A 27,575-nucleotide genomic window follows, 5' to 3' on the forward strand; every position below is an offset into this window, starting at 1 on the left:
CCAGAGACAGAGACCCTAAATAGCCAGAAAAGAGGGTTTGGCTACTTAGGAGAGAGGATAGGCTACTAACACCTGAAGGAGCCTATCAGAAGGAGTCTCTGACGTCACCTGGTGGCACTGGCCACTCAGAGCAGTCCAGTGTGCTGGCAGCACCTCTGTTTCCAAGATGGCAGAGGTCTGGAGCACACTGGAGGAGCTCTGGACACCTCCCAGGGGAGGTGCAGGTCAGGGGAGTGGTCACTCCCCTTTCCTTTGTCCAGTTTCGCGCCAGAGCAGGGGCTAAGGGGTCCCTGAACCGGTGTAGACTGGCTTATGCAGAATTGGGCACATTTGTGCCCAAGAAAGCATTTCCAGAGGCTGGGGGAGGCTACTCCTCCCCTGCCTTCACACCATTTTCCAAAGGGAGAGGGTGTAACACCCTCTCTCAGAGGAAGTCCTTTGTTCTGCCATCCTGGGACAAGCCTGGCTTGACCCCAGGGGGGCAGAAACCTGTCTGAGGGGTTGGCAGCAGCAGCAGCTGCAGTGAAACCCCAGGAAAGGCAGTTTGGCAGTACCAGGGTCTGTGCTACAGACCACTGGGGTCATGGAATTGTCCCAATAATGCCAGGATGGCATAGAGGGGGCAATTCCATGATCTTAGACATGTTACATGGCCATATTCGGAGTTACCATTGTGAAGCTACATATAGGTAGTGACCTATATGTAGTGCACGCGTGTAATGGTGTCCCCGCACTCACAAAGTTCAGGGAATTGGCCTGAAAAGTGGGTGCAAAGTGCACCTAAGTTCCCCAAAAAGCACAAAAGTCGTGATAGGGGAATTCTGCCAGAAACAACAACACCAGCAATTCAACAACAATGGATTTCCTGACGAGAGTACCTGTGGAACAAGGGGACCAAGTCCAAGAGTCACGATCAAGTCGGGAGTGGGCAGATGCCCAGGAAATGCCAGCTGTGGGTGCAAAGAAGCTGCCACAGGATGGTAGAAGCTGAGGATTCTGCATGAACGACAAGGGCTAGAAACTTCCCCTTTGGAGGATGGACAGTTAGTCATAACACAGGTAACACATTCAGGGCACACTTATGAGCACTGGGGCCCTGGCTGGCAGGGTCCCAGTGACACATACAACTAAAACAACATATATACAGTGAAATATGGGGGTAACATGCCAGGCAAGATGGTACTTTCCTACAACCCCCGGTACCTTTTAAAAGGGACTTAGCTGTGTGCCAGAGGTGTGCCGATTGTAGAAGGAATGGTACAGTTTAGGGAAAGAACACTGGTGCTGGGGCCTGGTTAGCAGGGTACCAGCACACTCAGTCAAGTTAGCATCAATAAGAGGCAAAAGGTGTGGGGGGCAGTAACCATGCCAAAAGAACACTTTCCTACAGATATGATATGATATGGATTTGTATGAGCGCAAAAAATGCTCTAAGGCGTCAAGAAGTTAAAATAATTAGCCCAGCTATACAGCTTGGCATAGACTGGTTCCTGATTACACAGATGAAACTAACCTCCTTACACGGAGAAAAGCCAGGTCTTTAAGTTCTTCCTGAAAGGAGTTTGCATCTTCAAACTAGTAAGATGACGAGGAAGGGATAGCTGACACAACTCAGAAAGCTCTGCCTCCTTATAGGAGGCTGCCTGGCTTATAGTGGGTACCTTGTGGTACTTACACCCTGTGCCAGGTCCAGTTGTCCCTTATTAGTAGAATAGAGGTGTTTCTAGCAGCTTAGGCTGATAGAAGGTAGCTATGGCAAAGCAGCTTAGGCTTAACTAGGAGGAGCTCTGGCCACCTCCCAGGGGAGGTACTGGTCAGGGGAGTGGTCACTCCCCTTTCCTTTGTCCAGTTTCGCACCAGAGCAGGGCTGGGGAATCCCTGAACCGGTGAAGACTGGTGCCCATCAAAGCATTTCCAGAGGCTGGGGGAGGCTACTCCTCCCCAGCCCTTCAAACCTATTTCCAAAGGGAGAGGTTGTAACACCCTCTCTCAGAGGAAATCCTTTGTTCTGCCTTCCTGGGACTGGGCCGCCCAGACCAAAGGGGGTCAGAAACCTGTCTGAGGAGTTGGCAGCAGCAACAGCTGCAGTGGAAACCCCGGAAAGGCAGTTTGGCAGTACCCGGGTTCTGTGCTAGATGTAGGAAAGTACCATCTTGCCTGGCATGTTACCCCCATTTTCACTGTGTGTATGTTTGTGTTTGCCCTTGTGCCACTGGGATCCTGCTAGGCAGGACGCCAGTGCTCATAATGTATGCCCTGTATGTGTTCCCTGTGTGGTGCCTAACTGTATCACTGAGGATCTGCTAAACAGAACCTCAGTGTTTATGCCCTCTCTGCCTTCTAAAATTGTCACTGCAGACTAGTGACTAATTTGACAAATTCTCATTGGCATACTGGTACACCCATATAATTCCATTGTATATGGTACTTAGGTACCCAGGGTACTGGGGTTCCAGGAGATCCCTATGGGCTGCAGCATTTCTTTTGCCACCCATAGGGAGCTCAGACAATTCTTACACAGGCCTGCCACTGCAGCCTGAGTGAAATAACGTCCACGTTATTTCACAGCCATTTTTCACTGCACATAAGTAACTTATAAGTCACCTATATGTCTAACCCTCACTTGGTGAATGTTGGGTGCCAAGTTACTTAGTGTGTGGGCACCCTGGCACTAGCCAAGGTGCCCCCACATCGTTCAGGGCAAATTCCTTTCTGGTATTGGGGGGACAATTCCATGATCCCCAGGGCTCTAGCACAGAACCCGGGTACTGCCAAACTGCCTTTCCGGGGTTTCCACTGCAGCTGCTGCCGCTGCCAACCCCTCAGACAGGATTCTGCCCTCCTGGGGTCTGGGCAGCCCCAGCATGGAATGCAGAACAAAGGATTTCCTCTGAGAGAGGGTGGTACACCCTCTCCCTTTGGAAATAGTTGTGAAGGGCTGGGGAGGAGTAGCCTCCCCCAGCCTCTGGAAATGCTTTGATGGGCACAGATGGTGCCCATCTCTGCATAAGCCAGTCTACACCAGTTCAGGGAACCCACAGCCCTGCTCTGGCGTGAAACTGGACAAAGGAAAGGGGAGTGACCACTCCCCTGACCAGTACCTCCCAGGGAAGGTGCTCAGAACTCCTCCAGTGTGTCCCAGACCTCTGCCATCTTGGATTCAGAGGTGCTGGGGGCACACTGGACTGCTCTGAGTGGCCAGTGCCAGCAGGTGACGTCAGAGACCCCCTCTGATAGGCTCTTACCTCTCTTGGTAGCCAATCCTCCTTCCTGGTAGCCAAACCTCCTTTTCTGGCTGTTTAGGGTCTCTCCTCTGGGGTGTTCTTCAGATAACGAATGCAAGAGCTCACCAGAGTTCCTCTGCACTTCCCTCTTCGACTTCTGCCAAGGATCGACCGCTGACTGCTCCAGGGCGCCTGCAAAACCGCAATGAAGTTGCAAGACGACTACCAGCAACATTGTAGCGCCTCATCCTGCTGGCTTTTTTTACTGTTTCCTGGTGGTCGACTGAATATTCCCCCTGCTAACGCACGCACCAAAAGACTGCATCACCGGTCCTCTGGGTCCCCTCTCATTCTGACGAGCGTGGTCCCTGGAACACAGGAGCTGGGTCCAAGTATCTCCTACAGTCCAGTGGCCCTTCTGTCCAAATTTGGTGGAGGTAAGTCTTGCCTCCCTACGCCAGACAGTAATCCTGTGTACTGCGTGTTCTGCAGCTGCTCGGGCTTCTGTGCACTTTTCCAAGACTTCCTTTGTGCACAGCCTAGCCCAGGTCCTCAGCACTCCGTCCTGCATTGCCCAACTCGCTGAGTTGGACTCCGACGTCGTGGGATCCTCCTTTGTGACTCTGAGTTGACAGCTGTCCTCAGATCTTCTAACTGCCTGTTCTGGTACTTCTGCGGGTGCTGCCTGCTTTTGCGGGGGTGTCTGAGTTGCTGAGTGCCCCCTCTGTCTCCTCCTCCAAGGGGCGACCTCCGAGTCCTTCCTGGGCCATAGCAACACCCAAAATCCTCAAATGCGACTCTTGCAGCTAGAAAGGCTTGTTTGCGGTATTTCTGCGTGGAAACAACTCTGCTTCCTCCAGCACGCTGTGGGACATCTTCTGACCAAAGGAGAAGTTCCTGGCTCCTCCCGTTGTTGCAGAATCTTCAGCTTCTTTCACCCAGAGGCAGCCCTTTTGCACCTTCATCTGGGGTTTAGTGGGCTCCTACCCCCCTGGACACTTTCGTGACTCTTGGACTTGGTCTCCTTCCTTTACAGGTCCAGGAACCCATCTTCAGTGTTTTGCTGGTGGTTGTTGTCCTTGCAGAATCCCCTATATGGACTTTACTGTCTTTCTGGGGAAGTAGGGTAAATTTACTCCTACTTTTCAGGGTCTTGGGGTGGGGTATCTTGGACACCCTTAGTGTTTTCTTACATTCCCAGTGACCCTCTACAACCTACACTAGGCCTGGGGTCCATTCGTGGTTCGCATTCCACTTTTGGAGCATATGGTTTGTGTTGCCCCTAGGCCTATTTCTACCTATTGCATTCTATTGTGATTCTACATTGTTTGCACTACTTTTCTAACTGTTACTTACCTGTTTTTGGTTTGTGGACATATAATTTGTGGATATTACTTACCTCCTAAGGGAGTATATCCTCTGAGATATTGTCACTAAAATAAAGTACCTTTATTTTTAGTAACTCTGAGTATTGTGTTTTCTTATAATATAGTACTATATAATATATATGGTATAGTAGAAGCTTTGCATGTCTCCTAGTTCAGCCTAAGCTGCTCTGCTATAGCTACCTCTATCAGCCTAAGCTGCTAGAAACACCTCTATTCTATTAATAAGGGATAGCTGGACCTGGCACAAGGTGTAAGTACCACAAGGTACCCACTATAAGCCAGGCCAGCCTCCTACACCAGGGCACACTAAAAGACAGTAGGAAGAACCATATTTTAGTAAATGTGCCACATTTATGATCTCTCCATTTGTTGCAGCGCAGCAAGTTGTCTTGCTATTGTGCGTTGCACCAAATGTCAATAAATCTGGGCCCTGGTTCCCAACTGGTCTTAAGCACTCTGGCGGAGCTGCAAAGCAGCTATTTGAAACCTAGTGGAAGCAATTACACCATGGTTCATTCAAAATCGTAGCTACTTGCTAGGGGCACATTGGTGAGGACACAAGGTAAGCGCATAGCACAGTTCAGTATGGCAGTAGTATGATCAAAAGTGTACTAAGATATATAAGTAACGAAATACACACGCATTAATTAAAATATATGCTATAGAATGAACATCTGTAACTGTCTGCATACATTATTCAATATGCATTTACCTTTGTATCTCTGTGGATGCAGTTTCCGCTTCTCTATAAAGAGAAAAGAATGAAAATTAGATAATTAATATTTGTTATGAACAAAAATAGAAATTTGGATATTAAGGCCCTCATTAAAACCCTGGCGGTCAAAGACCGCCAGGGCTGTTCTGGAGTTTGTACCGCCAACAGGCAGGCGGTACAAACTTGGGCATTACGACCCGCCGCGGTTGCACCACCGGGACCGGCGGTTTCCCGCCACTTTTGTCCCGGCGGTTGTAATCCCCCAGGGCAGCGCTGCTTGCAGAGCTGCCCAGGGGATTACGAGTCCCCCTCCCGCCAGCCTTTTCATGGCGGTATGAAACGCCATGAAAATACTGTCGGAAAGGAAAGTTGTGGGGCCCCACAACAGCCCATGCCACTGGCATGTGCGGTGCAGAGGTCCCCTGCCACGGCCCCATGGAGCTTTTCACTGTCTGTCAGTGAAAAGCGTGACGGGTGCAACTGCTCCACTTGGAACCGGCTCCCGTGTTGCGGCCGAGATCCCTAGGTTTCCGCCCGCCGGCCCAGCGGGATCTCCAAATGGCCACCGCAGGAGTGCGGCCGCAGCGGTTTCAACTTTACGGGTGGCAAGTTTGAAATGAGGGCCACAGTTTGTGCTGATACCATCCCTGGATTGCACCACCAAGCAAGTATGTTTGAGGATCAAAAGGAGCTTTTTCCAGAGTATAAGACTACATACAGAGAAACATGTTGATGTTCTCTGTAAAGCTTTTGGATTTCCTGTCCGGCCACGAATGTGCTCCTGAACTGAAAAAGCTAAAGGTAAGATGGCCAGGTTTACTTGAATGGAGTGTCTTGTAGATCAGACAACAGGCTGTGAAATGTATTCTGTCAGGGAAAGGCACCCAATGCAGTTCTTCCATTGTAGTGGAAATGTTCTCATAGTCTACTTGTTGAATAATATGTGAGCTACTGACTGAAGAAAGTGTTTTTCTTGGTGTCATTTAGGACTCTGGAAGAATAACAAGCACTGTGTTGTATGGGCTGGAATCATGTTCTTAGGCCTTTTCTTGATATGGTATTTTAGGGCAAAGCTCAGTGACAAAGTCCTGAACTTTAGCAGTAGATTCAAAACAAGGAAATGAGTCATCATAACTCTTATTGTTGAGCCACACCTTGCTATAGGTCTCAAGGTCCATCCTTCTATAAGGACTAACTCATTATTTGTTTGAGTTTAAGATTACATATGTGCAGACTTCCAGATTACCTGTCACGTTAATACAGAGTCTTAGCATGTGGTAGTTGTTAGCTGACATCATAATAAGATATTGTTGGTTCGTTATTTGGCATATTGGTGGACAGAAATGTAATCTTGTAGTCCAGACTGAAAATCGTAGGAGTCTTTGTCAAGTAAGACCTGCTGTTCAAAAGCATTAAACGCTGCTGACAGGTTGGATCAGATGTTGCGATCAGGTGTGCTACCAGCAGTGTAAACAGAATCTCCTGAAGAAGCTGGGCTCCCATGAAATCAGACGTTAAAACAATGAAAATAGATGAGAGGAGGTTAAGAGGGATAAGAGGTGATTCCAATCTTGCCTGAACTACGAAGAAAGGCAAAGCGCTCAAGTGTACAAGCACATAAGCCTTGTCATGGAGGATAAGAGACTATATATATGCAAGTCATGTGAAGACTTGACCTGGAATATTGGATGACCTCAGTAGAGGTTTTTCAAGCCGGATGAGTTGTTTTTCAAACTCCTTTAGACCTAGACGTCATCTACCTAATGAGGTGGGTGCCTCAGATGTTAGCAACGAGGGCATAGATAATTAGTTAGATGACTATAGCTGCATCTTCCATAATGAAAACTGAGATGACTGGGGCAGGAGAGGGTAAAGGGTTACCTACATGTGTTAAATGTACCTTAAACCCTGTGCTCCTCACACTAGACTCCAACATTAAGGATGTTATAGTCCAAAAGCCTGAGATAACTCATTGAAGAACCTAAAGAAATCAGGGATGTCTCAGGACAATTTGTTCAGATCTTTGAGATGTATGGCGATACTTTTATGAAGGGATTCCATGGCCTGATTAAAGGTTGCAAAATGGTCTACATAACCTGATGATTTGGGGACACATCTTGAATATGTGATCTGCAGGTTTGCTCCAGTGTTTGTTGTGGTCCTGTTCACTGGCCCCAGGGAGCTAGCTAGGGCTGGAGATCATTTGCTCACCACCAAGAGTGTCTAAGAAGTCCCAAGGGGAGGACACAAGAAGAACGGGTCTGGCTTCCAACAGGCTAACCAACATACAAGGTACAAAAGTGATAGAACAAGCTTCCTAAAAGTTCACAAAATTTCAAGAAGCGATAAGGAAACCAAAGCAGCACAGGCAAGAACAATCAGTCTCCAGTGACAGAGGCTGGTTGATGTTTCCAGGTTGAAGGGCCCTTATTGGAAATGCTGAAGGTCTAATTACTCATAAGGGAGATGAACCAAGTTATCCAAAAAAGCCACCCATTCATACTCCTCTAAAGGCAATAGTAGGGTTTTGAAATAGTGTGGCCCAAGAGGAACTGGGGCAGGAAGAAAAATTGTCTCAGTTTACATGCGTGGATTTGAGAGGAACATAGACTTTGGCTCAAGAATCTTCTAATACTGTTAGGGTGGAACAGAACATCTTCGTCAATGGAATTCTTGATATTATTCTCAGTGACACTGGAGCAGGTCTATCTATTGGAGAAAAAATTAAGCTATCCCCAGAATAATGTTTGATCTAAGTCAATGAGGAGAAATTAGGGTCACAATCACACTTGAATTTAGATTAAATTAACCAAGACCAGGAGCAGTGTCGTCTGAGAGACCACAGGCCACTGAGTAAATGTTAACTGTCTGCAATCTCTTATGAGTTTTCAGAATCTTTTTTTTGAGTGTTCAACATATCTTACTAGCATTTACAATGCTTTTTGTTGCTCATGCTGCTTAGAGGTAGACACTGAAAAGTTACAGGCCAGCTTCTCAAGAGATGTGCATGTCTTGTAGATGATTGCCGTGAAGACAACAGATAGTAGTAAACTGAGGGTCGCGTGAGCCAGGAGTGGTAGAGGAGGGTAGAGGTTAGGCAGGGCTATTCAGGTGATCACAGTAGTAGAATGGCTTTGGGCTGAGTCAGAGAGTGGGGATGGAGGATAGATTGATAGTGGTATAAGATGATGGGGAGATAGAGTAAAGCTTACGAGAAAGCAAATATAAATATTTTTTCCCCTTGTGTACAGTAAGACTAAAGTAATACATAGATAAGTAGATACATAGTAAGGGAATATATGTGTAAGGAATATAACAATGGATATAATATTTTGAGATTTAAAGTTATGTTGAATACACACAGACTTTCAAGATTTGCAATGTTTGATGTTAATTTATTTGTGTACTCTTCTAACATTATTTTATCTTGTTCAATTTTCAATAGCGAAATGCTTGCTGATAAAACAGGTAAGATAACATTTTCTCATTGTGATAGATAACATGAAAGCAGGGATTCATAAGTATCTAATCTAACAACTTATCTAGGAACTATGCAATGACCTATGAACACACAGACACAGACACATTTATACATTTAACCATTAGTAAATATACATTTGTTAAACAGGCTTAAAGAGAATGTACATATTTTATTATTATGAAATATTAATTATGCATATTTCTTAAAGAAACACACATTTCCAGATATATACACAAAATCAGATTATAAATGTTTACCAACACAGGCATATGCAGTCCATTGCTAGTCTTCTGAAGACAAGATAGTTATCCGTGGATGTTATATTTCGGGGTAATGAATTCCATAGTTTGGCCACTTGAACAGAGAAGCCTGTACCAACGATAGACTTTTACTTTTATGGTGGTGTTTTAAGGCAGGGTGCCAATCTTGAGCAGAGGTTTCCTTCTTAAATGTATTTGGTGATTTTATTCCTGATGAAAAGTGGTCCTGTTTCATGTATTGCTTTGTGGGTGATACAAAGCAGCTTGAAGGTGGATCTTCTTGCAACTGGTAACCAATGTAGTACCCTCAAGGCAGGAGAGATGTGGGCTTGTAGTTTTACATGTAGTAGTAGTCTGGCAGCGGAGTTCTGAATACTTTGTAGTCTTCTCATAGTAGATAGAGGTGATCCATGTTAGAGGCCATTGGGGTAATCCAGTTTAGATAGTACAAGAGAGATAGTAGCCTTAACCTTGTGTGGAAATCCGAGGTGTGGGAAAATATGTCGCAGAGTTTCAAGGTTATGAAGCTTGATCGTTCTAATTTGTCCACTTGGACATTCATTGTTAACTTAGAGTCCATGGTAATTCCAAGGTTTTTAACTTACTTAGATACTTGAGGAGGTGGTCCTAGATAGTCAGGCCAGGGGCAGAGTAGGTCGTAATTATTTCAGTCACCACAAGTGAGTATTTCTGTTTTAGAAGCATTTAGTTTGAGATGGCTCCAATCATCCACTGATCAATGGCTCTGAGGCAACTGAAGATTTGTGAGTTTCCAATGTCTTTGGGGTATTCCAATTTAAGGAGTATTTGTGTGTCATCTGCTTAGTTGTAGCATGTGAGTTGAAATTCATTGATCAGTTCTGGCAATGACATCATGTAGCTGTTTTTTAGAAATGGGGTCTCTAGTTGTCAGAGGTATATACCATTGTCCAAGTAGGGACCACAATCCTAGTCAGGGTAAGTCACACACAATCCCAATTATCCTGTGCCCACCCTCTGGTAGCTTGGCACTGAGCAGTCAGGCTTAACTTAGAAGGCAATGTGTAAAGTAATTGTGCAATAAATCATGCAGTAACACAGAGAAACCACCACCAAAAAATACAACACAGAGGTTTGGAAAAATATAGGATATTTATCTGGTTAAATTAAGGTCAAAACGATAAAGATTCAATAAGCACAAGTTGAGATATCACTTTTGCAAGATTAAAAAGAGTCTTAAATCTTAGAAATCAACAGTTGTCTCTTGTTTGCACAAAGTACCTGGTTTGTGTCGAAGATAACAGGCACGGAGACCACAGAGGAGGAGATGCGTGTAAAAATAGGGTGTGCGTTGGAATTTCCAGCACGGCACAGACGATGCATCGTTTCTTTCCATGCTGCAAGAGGATTTGACCCGATTTCCAGCGTGCAGTCTTGGTTCCTCACTGCGATGTGGGGATTTTTTTGATGCCCAGGGATGATGCTGGGAAATTCCTGGGCGTGCAGGAAGAAGTCACAGGCGCTGCGTCGATGCGATAGGCGATGCGTCTAATTTTCTGTCACACTGCAGGCGCTGCATCAGTTCTTCACTCAGGAAGTCGGGCTGTGTCATTCCAGTTCGACTGTGCATCGTTCCGGTAGGGTTGTGCGTCGAATTTCTGGTTGCAAGGCAGGTGCTGCATCGAATCTTCAGTCAGGAAGTCAGGCTACGTCGTTCCAGTTCGAATGTGTGGCGATTTTCGCGTCGCAAGGCAGACTGTGCATCGTTATCTGCAGGCTGTGTTTCAATTTTCGGCGCACAGTGAGTCTCCTGAAGAGATGAAGGGGGTCATTACAACATTGGCGGTAAAAGCTGCTTACCGCCGTGCAGAAGACCGCCAACACACCACCGCGGAATTCCGCCACGGTCTTATGACCCAAAGCCCGGAATCCGCCAAAATTTAGACACCCACACAAGTCCGCCACACCAAAGGTCAGTGATAAACTGGCGATAACAAAACCTCCACCATCACGCCAACAGGAATACACCCATACTATCATGATCCACGAATCAACGCAGTGGTCTTTCAACCGTGGTATTCCATTGGCGGTACACACCACTGCGCTCAAAATACACACACTTTTACAATACACATCCACATTGGACAATTCTAAATATACACACCTGATACACATACACACACCACTCCCACACATCCAATACAATATAAAACACACACCCACATCACCCACAAACCCCTACGACCACAATTGCAACAGAAGGCCAGAGACACCACCAGAAACAACACTAGCATCCACAGGCACTCAACACTATCACTGACATAACATCCACGCCCCTCACACAACACACCTCTAAATATCACCTCACACATCACACCACCCCACACATCACCCACATCACCCCATGGCCCCGCAAAGACACCCCAGGTTCTCTGAGCAGGAGCTCAGGTCATGGTTTAGGAAATCATCCGGGTAGAGCCACAGCTATTCAGATCACATGTGCAGCACACCTCCATAGCTAGGAAGATGGAGCTATGGCGCAGAATCGTGGACAGGGTCAACGCAGTGGGAGAGCACCCAAGAACACGGGATGACATCAGGAAGAGGTGGAACGACGTACGGGGGAAGGTGCGTTCTGTGGTTTAAAGACACCACATCGCGGTACAGAGGACTGGCGGCGGACCCCCACCTCCTCCCCCAGAACTAACAACATGGGAGGAGCAAGTCTTGGCTATACTGCATCTTGAGGGCCTCGCAGGAGTAGCTGGAGGAATGAACTCTGGTAAGTCATATCTTAATTACCATATCCCCCACCCCACCTGCATGCCATCACATACCCCCACCCTCGCCCTCACCCCATCACTCCAACTCCTCACACATGTCCCAATATCACAAACCACACATCCCAAACCCAAGCCCTGCATGCAACACCAAAGCACGGACACCCATCAACAAAGCATGGCCACTGCGCATTCCCATACACCCCCTAAACCATCATCACACAAGGTCCTACACAGGGATGCAAGAACTGGGGTACACGGTCGTCCACCCATTGCACACCATGGCACACACAGATGCAATAATCATGCTTTTACACCCCTGCAGGACCCCTACCCAACGTCACCAGACAGGAGGGTCCAGACATGTCCACTCCACCCACAGAAGAGGCCCACAGTGATAATAGCAGCTCTGTCCAACTGGATCTAGATGACCAGCCCGGCCCATCTGGGATCTTGGGGCAGTCGGTTCCCCTCACACTGGCACAAGCCACTACAGAGCTTCCCCCCTCTGGAAACACCAGCACAGCACCCACCCAGCGGGCCCATACCTCTGTCCCCAGGACACGTCAAGCAGCGGTGTGTCCACCACTACAGGGAACCCAGGCTAACCAACCACCCCAACAACAACAGGGACCTGGGAGCAATGGTAGTGGCCACACGGTCCAGGGGACGGAGGCCCAGGAACACAGGGGAACTGGGAGGGCTGCTATGCAACAGGGGAAGGACAGGCCCAGGGAACCCACTCTCCACGAGGCCCTCTCCAACATCATGGGAGCCTACCACCATTCCCAGGAGACTATGGCAACAGTACTGGCCAAGTTTCAGGAGACCCAGCGGCTGCAGGCGGAACAGTATTTGGGGTTCAGGGAGGAACTCAAATCCATTAATACCACCCTGGGCACCATTGTAGGGGTGCTGAAGGAACTTTAGAACACCAGGCGGACACTGTGGCACAACAAGGGGCCCCTGACACTAGCCTGGACGATGAACTGCCCACCACCTCCGCGGGTGCTAGTGGACAGGATGCACCGCCACCGGACCACCACACCAGCACCCCACCCCCTGCAGAGGGAGAACCACCCCGCAAATGGTCCCTGAGATCCAGGACAAAGACAGAGGACGATGCCAAGACCCCCACCAAGAAATGAGACTGCCCTGATTGTCATCCATTTGTCCCACCTTGTCACCCTGTCCATCCTTATACTGCCCTAGTTCCACTTCCTATGCCCCTTTGGACAATGCACCTGTGAGACTAAGAGACTGGACTCTGCCATGGACATTCCTCCACCGTCACCCATGAACATTTTACCCACCCATCCAATACTGAGCACTTAAGTAAACACCCTTAAAGCACAAAACAATCAGGAGTCTGTCTGTGATTTCGAAATAGTGTATTAGCAATTACAGTGGCAAAATGCTCTTTCAAATGTAATGTCAACATACCTATGTCACACAGCTGTAGTCCATGAGGAAACAAAGCAGATGTCACACAGTGGGACCCACATCAGTGAAATCGTAAGGGGAAGTGACAACTCAGTGACCATACAGTGGGTGAAAAGGACAGACAGTAGAGAGGTAGTAGAGTAATTCATATGTAGCAGGCAGTGTTCTCTTCTTACCTGTGTCTCAATGGAAGTATTGCAGGATCACCGTGTTCCTGTTGTCGATGTCCTCTTCTTCTGCTTCCTCGTCTTCACTGTCTACAGGGTCCACAGCTGCCACAACACCTCCATCTGGACCATCCTCATGCAGAAAAGGCACCTGTCATCGCAAAGCCAAGTTGTGAAGCATACAGCAGGCCACGATGATCTGGCATACCTTCTTTGGTGAGTAGAATAGGGAACCACCTGTCATATGGAGGCACTGGAACCTGGCCTTCAGGAGGCCGAAGGTCCGCTCTATAATCCTCCTAGTTCGCCCATGGGCCTCATTGTAGCATTCCTCTGCCCTTGTCCTGGGATTCCTCACTGGGGTCAGTAGCATGACAGGTTGGGGTAACCAGAGTCACCTGCAAATGGCAAGGGACAACTGTTAGACACCCACTAACTCATAGGGACATCCACAGGCAAAGACTAATATTTCCACTGTATTGGGTCCATGTGCTCACCTAATAGCCACACACGGTGCCTCTGGAGTTGCCCCATCACATAAGGGTTGCTGCTATTCCGTAGGATGTAAGCGTCATGCACTGAGCCAGGGAATTTTGCATTAACATAGGAGATGTACTGGTCTGCCAAACACACCATCTGAACATTCATGGAATGGTAACTCTTCTGGTTTCTATACACCTGTTCACTCCTGCGGGGGGGACCAAGGCCACATGTGTCCCATCAATGGCACCTATGATGTTGGGCATATGTCCCAGGGCATAGAAATCACCTTTCACTGTAAGCAAATCCTCCACCTGAGGGAAAACAATGTAGCTCTGCATGTGTTTCAGCAGGGCAAACAACACTCTGGACAACACGTTGGAAAATATAGGCTGGGACATCCCTGATGCTATGGCCACTGTTGTTTGAAAAGACACACTTGCTAGGAAATGGAGTACTGACAGCACCTGCACTTGAGGGGGGATTCCTGTGGGATGGCGGATAGCTGACATCAGGTCTTACTCCAACTGGGCACACAGTTCATGGATTGTGGCACGATCAAGCCTGTAGGTGATGATCACATGTCGCTCCTCCATTGTCGACAGGTCCACCAACGGTCTGTACACCGGAGGATGCCGCCATCTCCTCACATGCCCCAGCGGACGGTGCCTATGGAGGAGAACAGCGAGCAGAGAGTCAACCAACTCTGAGGTACATAAACACAGCTTACTCAGAAAATATTAATAAATCGAAATTTGCCTGTATGAGTGAAATGGCGGCTGCCTGATCTGTAAGGTGGGACAAGGGGATATGAGGTAACTGCGCTGGCGTTGTACACCATTGCAGTAGGCGGTCGAAGACTGCAGCGCAATCCTGCATTGGTTAACATTGGACCCTATGGGTCCCAGGAGCCAATGACAATGTACGCCGGCGTTGACGGTATGCACCGCCGCGGACGTGACCGCCATTTTCTCTCTGTTCAATCACTCGATACCTGATCTTCGACAGGAGAGGACCTACACTGCAAGTGCTGCTGTGAGCTCAGTCTGGAAGAGACAATGGCTAGTGTGTCTGGGGAAAGGGCCCCTGCCTTCAGCACGGAGGAGTTGGAGAAACTTGTGGATGGAGTCCTCCCCCAGTACACGCTACTCTACGGTCCTCCAGACAAACAGATAAGTACACTGTGAGCCTGCTGTATGGGCAATGCCTGTGTGGAGCGGGATAGATGAAAGATAGGAGGTGAGGGTGAGAATGAGGCGTGCATGAAATGACGGTGAGTGCAAGTGCGTCATGGCATAGGTAGGGATGCAGGCCAATGACTGTGACGGTGCAGTTGGTAATAACTTCTCTTTTTCCCATGTACAATTCCTGTAGGTAAGAGCCCACCAGAAGAAGGACATTTGGCGTGTCATCGCCAAGGAAGTCCGGACCCTGGGGGTCTACCACAGACGGAGCACCCACTGCCGGAAAAGATGGGAGGACATTCGCCACTGGAGCAAGAAGATGGAGGAGGCCCAGCTGGGGTTGGCCTCCCAACGTGGGACGGGTGCCTGTTGCACCATGACCCCCCTGATGTTCAGGATCCTGGCGGTAGCGTACCCGGAGTTGGATGGGCGCTTGAGGGCATCACAGCAGCAACAAGGGGGTGATTTCACTCTCATTCTGCTGATTCAGCGCGCATTGGAGGCGTCTGGGTGGGGGAGGTGAGCTGTGGGTTCCCCTAGGCCAGGGCAAGTTTAGTAGGCAAGGTCCCTTCTTCAGGCAGGCCCTGTGGCACACCACCCCACCTGTGTACAGTGCCAACTACACCTAGTCAGGCTCCTGTGAAATCCATATGTGCAGAAATCATCCATAGCCTTGTAAGCCATGTCCCAGGGATTGAATAGTGGACTCCAAGTGCGCGATGTAGAGCAGGGGGCTTCTGTGTCTGTCGTATCCACCAACGGTAGCGGTATTGCATGCACTGAACATGTCTTTCTTCTGTCCCCCCCCCCCCTTTTTGTGGTCTCCCTGTTCTTGTGTGCATTAGCATCACCAGGTGTAGGAGCAGTGGCACCGGAGCAGGAGGGAGCTGCATCCCACATGGCCTTGGAGGGCGACAATACGGAGTCAGAAGTCACCAGTGGGACGGAGAGCGAGGGGAGCTCCACAGCGGGGACAGGAGCTGACGCCAGCGATAAGGACTCCTCCTATGATGGGAACTCCCTTGCGGTGGCGGCCCCATCTGTGCCCCCCGCATCTAGAGGTACAGCCGCCACCCCCCCCACCAGCACCGCCCTCCCAGCATCCCCTCAGCTTTTGCCCCCTGCCCGCTCACCCAGCAGGGTGGGCATCACCTTCGCCCCAGGCACCTCAGGCCCTGCCCCAGTCACCCTTGCTGCCCTCAGTGAGGAGGCCATTGACCTCCTTTGGTCCCTCACTGTTGGGCAGTCTACCATTTTGAATGCCATCCAGGGTGTAGAGAGGCAGTTGCAACAAACCAATGCATACCTGGAGGGCATTCACTCTGGTCAGGCAGCCCTTCAGCGAGCTTTTCAGACTCTGGCCTCAGCACTGATGGCAGCCATTGTCCCTGTCTCTAGCCTCCCCCCTCCAACTGCCTCCACCCAGACCCACACCCCTGTACCTCAGCCTATCCCAAGCATACCATCAGACCAGCATACACACACCTAAACACACAAGGGAAGCTCTGGCAAACGCAAGCACCACACATCCCACAGGCACTCACGCAAGCATCATACACATGCAACCACACCAACATCCACTGCCTCCCCCTCCTCCTCATCTCCCTCCTCCCTCCCTGTTTCGTCTCCACTCACACCTGCATGTACTACATCCTCAGCCACTATATCCATCACCAGCACACCCACCACCACATCCCGCTCACGTGCAGTCACCACCCCCACTACCATTCACACATCCCATGTGTCCTCTCTCAGTGTGTCTGTGAGGCCACCTCCCAAAGTACACAAACGCAGCCACACACCCACCCAACAGCCATCCACCTCACGACAGCCTCCAGCCCATGCACCTTCACCCAAAGTCATCAAACGTACACCTCCTACAACCACAACCTCTTCCTCCACTCCCAAACCCCCTCCAGCTACCCGTCCCAGTGTTCCTAAGAAACTTTTCCTGGCCAGCCTTGGCCTCTTTCACTCACCTCCCCCACCCCTTCAGTCTCCTAGGGCCCGACTCTCAAGGTCCCAACCTAGCACCTCAGCCACCACATCGGCGGGACCAGTTGTGCCAGTAGTCACCAGACTATGGAGTGCAGCAGGGCAACCAGTGTGGCAAGGAGCCAGAGCACGGACAGTCCCCCACCTGTCAAGCATAAAAAGTTGGCCTGTGCCCGGCAGGAGAGGGGAAAGAAATCAGCCACCAAAGCCGCTCCCAGAGGTACAGTTGGGAGTGTGGAGACAGCTGCGACACCATCCAAGGTGGGGAAGGGGCACATAGAAACTGGCTAGTCTGGGAAGATCAGCACGGCGGACAAGACTGCCAGCAGCCCGCTGCCCAGGAGAAGACCGCCAGCAGCCCCGCTGCCCAGGAGAAGACTCCCAGCAGCCCCGCTGCCCAGGAGAAGACCGCCAGCAGCACCGCTGCCCAAGACAGGACCGCCAGCAGCAGCCCCGCTGCCCAAGACAGGACCGCCAGGACCGCCAGCAGCAGCCCGGCTGCCCAAGACAGGACCGCCAGCAGCAGCCCGGCTGCCCAAGACAGCACCGCCAGCAGCTGCCCGCTGCCCACAGCAGCCCCGCTGCCCAAGACAGGACCGCAAGCAGCCCTGCTGCCCAAGACAGGACCGGCAGCAGCAAACCCGCTGCCCAAGACAGGACAGCCAGCAGCAGCCCGCTGCCCAAGACAGGACCGCCAACAGCCCCGCTGCCCAAGACAGGACCGCCAGCAGCAGCCCCGCTGCCCAAGACAGGACCGCCAGCAACAGCCCGCTGCCCAAGACAGGACCGCCAGCAGCACCGCAGCCAAGGACAAGACCGCCACCAGCTGAACTGCTGCCCAGGACACCGCCTCCAGCAGCACCGCAGGCCAGGACAAGACTGCCACCAGCTGAACCGCTGCCCAGGACACCGCCGCCAGCAGCACCGCAGGCCAGGACAAGACCGTCACCAGCTGAACCGCTACCCAGGACACCACCGCCAGCAGCACCGCAGGCCAGTGAACGCAAATTATTCCGACGTAACTGAGGCCGCCACGGGCAGGATGAAGCACTCTGGGCACAAACCCCACTCCAGAAACAGTGGAGATTTACATCCACTACCTCTGTCCTTGGCAGGAAGAAGCACTCTGGACAGAAAGCCCCCTCCAGAACGAATGGAGATTTACATCCACTACCTGAGTCCTTGGCAGGAAGAAACACTCTGGGCACAAAGCCCCCTCCAGAACCAGTGGAGATTTATATCCACTACCTGAGTCCTTGGCAGGAAGAAGCACTCTGGGCACAAAGCCCCCCTCCAGAACCAGTGGAGACTGTTATCCACTTGAGAGACTGTGGCTTTGCACTCCCCAGGATTGAACAGTGGGCAAACCACCCACTGGAGAGACTTGAGAGAATGTGGCTTTGCACTCCCCAGGATTGAACTGTGGGCAAACCACCCACTGGAAAGACTTGAAAGACTGTGGCTTTGCACTCCCCAGGATTGAACAGTGGGCATGGAGCCCCCTCGTGGATCTGGCTTCGTGCACTCAACCGGCTGAGGTTCCCCCCCCTTCCTTTCCCCCTGAGGTGCATGTTTTATTTCTATCTGATGCCCCTGCAGTGTTCTCTCCGTCTTGTTCCGGTATTGAGTGTGGGCCTCGTCCATGCCTTTTGGGCCCAGTTTTCCACGGACTATGATGGTGGAATACCTTGGACTTGTGTTCTTGGTGTATATAATTGTATATAGTATAAATGTATATATTTGTAAATATTTTTGATTTGTGTAATTGAAAATATCACAATTATTCCACTCCTTTCCTTTTGTCCTTGCATTCTTCCAGGAGTGGTTAGGGGGTGTAACTCTATTGTATCAATATGTATTTGGGTGTGTGGTGTTGTGGGTGAGGGTGGGGGTGAGGTTGTTGCGTATTGCGTGTGTGTGTCACTGTTTTTCCCTCCCCTGTGTCATAGGTGCAGTACTCACCGTGGTCTTCGCCGGCGGCGTTCGTGCTCCTGGTAGAGGAGCAGGAAGATAAAGGCTGGGAGTATCTGAAATTCCGGTTCCATGGCGCCCTGGTTCCTCGTGGGGTGTGTAGAGGTGAGCGTTTTCCCTTCGAAGTCCAGTTTCCGACGTGTTTTTGTTTGCGGTGAATCCGCCCCAGAAAAGGTGGCGGATTGGTGGGTTGTAATAGTGTGGACGGTACATTGTCCTCCGCCTGTCTGTTGACGGCTACCACTGCAGTGTTTGTTTGTACCGCCGTGGCGGTCGGAGTGTTAAAGTGGCCGTCTATGTTAGCGGTTTCCGCCACGGTCGTGATTCCATTTGTTTTCCCGCCAGCCTGTTGGCGGTTTTACCGCCGCTTTGACATCGACCGCCAGGGTTGTAATGAGGGCCAAAGTCTTTTTGGCCCTTAGACTTCAGAAAACAGGAGGCAAGCTCAATCCAAGCCCTTGCAGAGCACTTCTCAGCAAAGTCAGAGGGCAGCAAGGCATCAGGGAAACAGCAGTGCAGAAGTACTTCTCAGCAAAGCAGTCCAGATGAGTCCTTTGGGCAGCCAGGCAGTTCCTCTTGACAGGGTCAGGGGTCAGGTCCAGAAGTGTCTGATTTGGTGGGGTCAGGGACCCAGTTTATATACCCAAAAATGCCTTTGAAGTGGGGGAGACTTCAAAGAGTGGTTTTGAAGTGCACAAGGTCCCCATTTAGTACAGGTCTGTCTGCCAGGGTCCCAGTAGGGAATTTGGCAGTCCATTGTGTTAGGGCAGGCCACTAGCCTTTGTAAGTGCCAGGCCCTCCACCCTTCCAGCCCAGGAAGACCTATTCAGTGTGCAGGTGAATGCAGATGTGTTTGAGAGTCCTGTGTTTGTGGTTGTCTGGGTGGAATGCCAAGGGAGTTGTCAGCCAGCCCAGCCCAGCCGTGGATTGGAGACAAGTTGTAAGGCACAGATGGATTTTAAGTGCAGAGAAATGCTCACTTTCTAAAAGTGGCATTTCTAAAATAGTAATATAAAATCCACCCTCACCAATAAGAAGGATTTTCTATTACCATTCTGGCCATACTGAATATGACCTGGTTACCCCTTTCTGATCAGAATCTACCACTCAAACAGTATATGAGGGTACTCCTAATGCTAGCCTGTGAAAGGATCAAGCCACACAGTAGTGGAAAACAAATTAATGAGTTTTCCACTACTAGGACATATAAAACAAACGTGGGGGGGCGTGGCCATGATGGCGGCGTGAGAATACACGCACAGGAGAGCTCAACCGCCCGGACCTACAAACGGCACACTGGCACTGGGCCCCCACATCATAACTGCCCCCAAATACTGGGAGGGTCCAGCTAGGACCTAGGGGTCACGCGGTGTGCCCCGGAACAGCGCCCGATCGTAGGTGGAGATCCGCCGACGCGGGCCACCAGTGGCCCCCGAGACCGACGAGGCCGGCGACCTCCGTGAGACTGGGAGATAAGGGCGGACAGACCCGTACGCACCAGCGCCGCTACTGAGAGCGGCTTAGAGGAGAAGAGGGCGGTGGCACGCATCGGGCCGCAGAGGTACGAGATGGGGGGAAGGGCAGATGTAGAGAGCGGCATCGTGGAGCAGCCTGCCCCCCCGGCCCTGAGAAGACCTGTTAGGGCCTTGGGAGCCAGTCCTGGTGACACTGGGACTTCCCCCTGCCCCACTACTAGCGTAGCGGAGGTGAGGAAGCTGCGCCATTAAGTGTGACGGCACCCGGCGGGACTGATCGGCCTGCGGAGTGGCGGAGGAAGCGGGGACAGACCGCGGACCAGCGCGACTCCCGCCTCGCTCCCTGGGGTCCTGAGAACAGTGAGAGCTGCTAGGTGGGCCTAGAAACCGGGCATCTGAGGCTGGGCCCCCTGCCTCACCTGCGGAGGATGCTCCGGGGCTCCAGAAGAGGGAGAGCTACGTCTGACCGGCGAAAGAGACTCAGCGGGATGGTTCGGCCCCCGGAGAGGTGTCTAGGGACCCGCCTGGTGCTACCTGGTTTGAGGGGAAGTGGTGGGGGACCCAGAGAGCAGCCTGGCAATGACTTCCTCCAAACCCAAGAGGGACCAGTCGGTCAGGGAGCTGCAGACGAGGTCACACCCCGTACAGAACAAGCCCCCCGAGGCAGCTGCCCCACCAAGTGGACCCACGGATCATGGCACCACCGAAGATGACGGAGAGGCCCCGGTTACGAAAAGCTTCCTTACCGCCCTGTTCAACACTCTGAGAACGGACCTGCAGGAACTAAGGAAGACATATCCCTGGAAATTAGAGCACTGCGCTTGGGGGACAGAGTTTCAAATATAGAAGACAATGAGATCTCTAGAGGAGACAAAGTCGAACAAGTGCAGCAAGAAATCTTCAGACTGCGCGAACACCAAGAGCAGATGCAGATCGTGTCCGAGGACTTGGAAAATCGCTCCAGACGCCATAATATCCGTATTAGAGGGCTTCCTCAGGGAGCGGAGGGAGATGACATTAGGGAGTTTGTAACAGCTCTATTCCGCTCCCTTCTAGGTCCAGAGAGTAGGCAGGAGCTTACACTGGATCGAGTACACAGAGCAGGCCGCCATGGGGGCACTGGATCACGCACGCCTGATATCCTAGCGTGCGTCCACAACTTTACGACAAAAGAAGACATCCTCCCGAGGGTGCGGAATCTCCCCCAGATCCAGTTCAGGGAGCATACTGTGCAGCTTTACCAGGACCTCTCCCTGCTGACGCTACAAAGGCGAAGAGAATTCAAGCCCATCACTGAGCACCTCCAGGCTCACTCCACACCTTATAATTGGGGACACCCCTTTTGCCTTGTGTTCCGATGGGGAGACTAGCTTCGACAAGTTAAATCGCTGGATCCTTAACATTGAGGAGACTGAACAACAGACAGGGTCCCGGAAGGATGAGCCTCCTGAACGCCGCTCGAGATGGCAACGGAAAGAGAAGAAAAGGAAACCGCTGAGCCTGACATCGGCTGATAGAGCACTCGAGAGACTATCTGTTCTGGACAGGATCACGGCAGGGACCAGTACATAAACACTGACGGTTACCGGCAGATCTGGGGGGCCCGGGGCAGTTCCACAATGCAGAAATTATGATATTAGAGTGGGGTCTGGGCGGTGGGGCCTCTCGAACCCACGGAAGAGACCTGTGTGATGATGACGACCTCTGATTTGTACTTATCCTCTGGGGGGACTTCCTATAGAGGACTTGGTTGTGGCTGGAAGTGCACCTGTTGTGCTTTTGTTTTGACATGCTCCCCCTTCAGGATCCGTACTCACGGGTATAGACCCACATGCCCCCGTGTCCTTGCCTTGCCCGGGACCGTCCCCAACCTCTGTTGCCCTAGAGAGGTCAGCTACTAAGGCCTCCCGATCACAAACCCACATGTGACATTTAAATGCATAAGCCTCAATGTCCGGGGTCTTAACAGCCCCTCGAAAAGAATGGCGATACTCTCCTTTTTGGATCGCTCTAAGGGCCAGATATGCTTACTGCAAGAGACACATCTACTGGCCAAAGATACATATTGCATGCGCTCTAAATGGTTCCCCCACCAGTTCTGGTCCTCAGCTCCCACGAAACATGGGGGGGAGGCAATTTTGATATCGAAAACATTCCCTGGGGAGATCACAGCTAAGCTTCTCGAGGTTAAGGGCAGATAACTGGCCCTTAGAGCGCGCATAGACTCATTTCACTTCACAAATGCAACTATCTATGCACCTAACACTCAACAAGAAACATTCATGAGACAGGCGATATCTACGACGCTCACGACTCTGGACAGGGCTCTACTCGTGGGAGGAGACGTTAATCTTGTTATGGATAATGACCTAGATAAATCAGGGCACAGACATAGGCAGACGGGGGCTCTCTCACCCGTGGGGCGGCAGTGGCTAGCAGACTGCGACCTTGACGATGTCTGGCGGAAGACGCATCCAGCCACCCGGGACTATTCACTTTACTCCGCGTCCTCAAAGACATACACACTGATAGACTATTTCCTGGTCTCCTCAGAATTCTGCTCTAGATTGCGGGCTACCGAGATAGAGCCCAGGGCCTTAACAGATCATGCCCCTATAACCCTTATGGCACAAATCGAGGGTGTTCGAGCCCGTGGCCCTGGTTGGCGATTTCGGGATACGATCCTACAGTCCAAGGCCATGGTAGAGGCCATCCGACAAGCGATACTAGACTATCTCAATCACAATGATACTGGAGCTACCAGCTTAGAAACACTTTGGGAAGCACTAAAGGTAGTTAGACGAGGGGAGGTGATGTCCCTGTCGGCCAAGGAAAACAAGGCCCGGAGAGATCAGAGAGAGGAGCTGGAACACAGGGTGGCTGCTTTGGAGCGCTCTCATAAGCATACGGGAGCTCCCAGAGTATGGGGGGAACTAGAGAAAGTACCCTTACAGCTGAGGAGACTGGACTGGGACCGGGCAGAGTATGCTCTAGCACGGCTCAAACATAAATTCTATACAGGGGGCAACAGATGTGGGAAACTTCTTGCCCATAAACAAAGAGCCCAGCGCCACACCAACGCCGTAATGATGATGCGTTCCCCCTCCCAGGGGGAGGCCCGTACAGACACCCAAATAGCGGAAGCTTTTTCTGACTTTTATGGAAAGCTATATGCAGCAGACGCAGAGACAGGCCTTGATCCCTCCGCTTACCTGGCCAACACTGTGATTGCCCCAATCAATAAGAGGAATGCAGACCGGCTAGATCAACCCATAAAGATAGAGGAGGCTATCTTGGCTCTCTCCCGCCTGGTGGTGGAGAAATCACCTGGCCCGGACGGCTACACCTCACTCTTTTATAAAACTTTCTGTCCCGAGTTGTCCCCCATCCTTACACGACTTTTCAATTCCTTCCTGAAGACCAAGGTTCTTGCCCCAAGCATGCTTGAGGCCACCATTACGGTCATTCACAAACCTGGAAAGAACCCGGAGGAATGTGGATCATACCGGCCCATTTCACTCCTAAATATCAATGCCAAACTATTTACGGGCATCTTAGCGCAGCGCCTCAATCCCTAAATGCCCGGACTTATTGACCCCGACCAGGTGGGTTTCATACCCCACCGACAGTGTGGTAACAATACGAAAAGGCTCTTACATTTAATAGATAAAATGCACAGATCCCAGAGGGAGGCACTCCTCCTCACCATCAATGCGGAGAAGGCATTTGATAGGGTAGATTGGCCCAATCTCTTCCGGGTCTTGGAGCACTCGGTCCGGTGCTCCTGACCTGGATAAAATGCATATACAGAGATCCCAAGGCAGCAGTCCGAATCAATGGGACACTATCGAAGCCGTTCCCAATCAGACGGGGAACGAGACAGGGGTGTCCGCTCTCCCCACTTTTATTTGCTCTTTATATGGAGCCTTTTGCAGAAAGGCTTCGGGATGATCCCCGGATTACTGGCATTAAATTTGGAGGGGAGCACCACCTTATTAGCCTATACGCAGATGATGTAATTCTTACACTGGCGGACCCAATGGTCTCACTCCCCGCGCTTACAGATGCCTTGCATACATTTGGCTTAGCCTCAGGGTTCAAGGTGAATGCGCAGAAATCCCAAATCCTAAATCTGTCGGTCCCCCTAGATCATCAGAAAGAACTACATTCCAGATACCCGTTTCAGTGGTCTAAGTCACACGTCCCATATCTTGGCATAGTTCTTGCCACAACAACAGCGGACACGGATCACGCGAACTATGCCTCTCTCTCAACAGAGATTGTGAAAGACTTAGAGACGAGGGGGAAACATACTCTATCTTGGTTCGGTAGGGTTGCTGCCATCAAAATGACGATCCTGCCGCGCATACTCTCTCTGTTCCAGACACTCCCCTTGGCTCCGCCGCCCACCACCATCTGTACCCTTCAGTCAGCGATTTTGGAAGCCCGCGTGCGTGTCGCGCCACACACTTGACAGGCCTAAGGGGGCAGGGGGGCTAGCAGTACCATGCCTGCTAAAGTACTACCAAGTGGCCCAGCTGCGATTTATACTGGAGTGGAGCCGACCGCTCACTGAGAAGCACTGGTGTTTCATGGAACAGGCGGTTGCCGGGTCCCATATCTGGGAAGAGCCCTGGCAGAGACGCAGACATAGGGCGATAGGCCTTTACTCATCGCCCGTCACAGGCGCGACTGTCCGGGTCTGGGACGCTGTGGCAACGAAGTATGGCCTGACAACCTTTCCCTCCCCCATGACGCCGATCTGTGCAAATCCAGACTTTACACCTGGCCTACAAGCTGAGGGCTTTCAACGCTGGTATGACGGGGGGTGTAGGAGGGCTGGCTGTCTTTTCGACAGGGATGGCATTGTCCCCTTTGAACAAATGAGAGAGGCATACGGACTAACGGAGGCAGATAGATTGACATATTATCAGGTCAGACACTAGGGGGGTCATTTTGACCTCGGCGGTCTTTTTTCCAGACCGCCGAGGGACTGCCGTGCGGAAGACGGGTAGTGTTGGCGGTTTTACAGCTCGGCCTATTATGACCGTTGGCAGCTCTCCGTCCTTTTACGGACGGAGAGCCGCCAACAGCCATACTGGAGGGCGGCGGGGAAGTGGAGGTTGCTCCACCTCCACTGCCACGCCAACAGAACACCGCTCAGCGAATCACGTCCTGTGATTCGGCGTGGCGGTGTTCTGTTGGTGGTGTGGTGTCGGCGGAGCTGCCCTCATGGCTCCCGTCCCCTCCCGGAGGATCGTCGGACCAGGTAAGTCGATCATCCGTGAGGGGAGGGGGGTGGGCGGGTGTTGTGTGTTGTGTGCGTGCATGGGGGTGTGCATGTGTGTATGTAGAGGGGGTGTGTGAGTGCATGTATGCTTGCAGGGGTGTTGTGTGTATGGGAATGAGTACGTGTATGTCTGTAGCTATGGCTGTATGGATGTGTGCATGTATGCTTGAATGTGGGTGTGCGTCTCTGACTGTGTGTGTGGATGTTGGCATGTATGTCGGTGTGTGTGCGTGTATGTGTGTTGGTGGTGCCTGCATGCGTGTCGTGTGTGTATGAGTGTTGTTATGTTGGGGGTCGGGGTGGGGAGGGGGGTCCTGCCACCTTTGGGGGGTGGCAAGGGGAGGGAGTCGGGGTGGGGGAGACCCCTATCAGTGCCAGGGAAGGAATTCCCTGGCCCTGATAGTGCCTCCCGCCATGGATTTCACGGCGGTTTAAAACCACATGAATTCCATGGCGGTCAGCCGGGTCCAAATACCACTGGCGGTATAGTGACGCCCGCCGGGCTGGAGACCCTAGTCTCCAGCCCGGCAGTCGTCTCCGCCCTGGCGGGCGGAACGGATAACCCGGCGGATGACCATGGCGGTAACCGCCATGGTCATAATACGCTGAGGAAAGACCGCCAGCCTGTTGGCGGTCTTACCCCCGCTTCTCCGCCTTCCGCCAGGGTCATAATGACCCCCCTAGGTGCTTCAACCAGCAATTAAGCCCTTGGTGGCTAGAACACTCACGCCTTTTGAGAAATGGCTCTTAGCGAAGAAAGACGATAAGCAGATGATATCAGAAATCGATAAGCTTCTCCGTGAAGCCCCACCTTCACCCAAATCTAAAGGGCAGAAAAGATGGGAGAGTGAGGTGGGGAGGGAACTGACGGAGGAGGAGTGGGACAGTATATATTTCAGAGCACACCACACAGCTCATAACTCATTGGGGTCTGAAACGGCTTACAAGATAGCTACACACTGGTATTACACCCCGGCGAGGATATATGCATGGGATCCCACTAAGTCTGGGCTATGATGGAGGGGGTGCGGAAACACGGGCATGCTCATTCACTTGCTGTGGCACTGTCCTAAACTGCAAAGATATTGGAAAAGCATACTCAACGACATAGATAGAGTATTTCACACTGAGATCCCCAGACTTCCGACGTTTACTATACTGGGCCTCCCAAACCCTCTCATCTTTCCCCTCCGCTCCTTGATGGGTCGAAAGATTGCCCTTGCACTCAATGCGGCACATCAGTCCATTCTAGCACTATGGGGCACGGATAGAGCACTGACTCACACTGCATGGCTCCACAACCTCTGGTTTATCCTAGCAATGGAGAAACTAACATTGGCAGCTACACAGAGGGCGGCTGAGGTGCCTGATCTCTGGAGACCGTTTATACAGATCCTATCTGCTGAATTCAACGATCTTACTTGCCCCGCATATTTAAAGAGTTTGCGGCTGCTGCAGGACGTCTAATTTCTGGAGGGACGGTCGGCGTTCCGCGGGTGGGATGAGGATCTGGGGCTTGGCTGATAATAGGGCATTGGACTGGGAGGGTGGAGGTGAGTGGCAGCGCAAAAGACAAACGGGGGAGCTCTACTGTTTACATGTTGTGTCTATGTTATTGTTGTCTTGATTTTGGTTATGCTCATAATTTGTTTTCTTTCCCCAATTGATGCCTGGTTTATCGCCAGCATGGAAATGGTTCTGAAATGAGTCAATCGATATTGCACTACAGCTACTACTTGCACA

At 51.2% G+C, this 27,575-nt stretch overlaps 1 protein-coding gene across 1 annotated transcript in view; it reads right to left on the reverse strand.

Annotated features, from left to right (window-relative positions):
• Positions 1 to 27,575, reverse strand: part of LOC138286730 (CD5 antigen-like) — a 423,963-nt gene that overhangs the window by 135,157 nt on the left and 261,231 nt on the right. Inside the window, exon 6 of the mRNA XM_069227253.1 lies at positions 5,325 to 5,357. Coding sequence (XP_069083354.1) covers positions 5,325 to 5,357 — 33 coding nt within the window. The remainder of the gene's footprint in view (positions 1 to 5,324; positions 5,358 to 27,575) is intronic.

Source organism: Pleurodeles waltl, chromosome 3_2 (genome assembly GCF_031143425.1).
Source record: "Pleurodeles waltl isolate 20211129_DDA chromosome 3_2, aPleWal1.hap1.20221129, whole genome shotgun sequence".
NCBI classification, from domain to species: Eukaryota; Metazoa; Chordata; class Amphibia; order Caudata; family Salamandridae; genus Pleurodeles; species Pleurodeles waltl.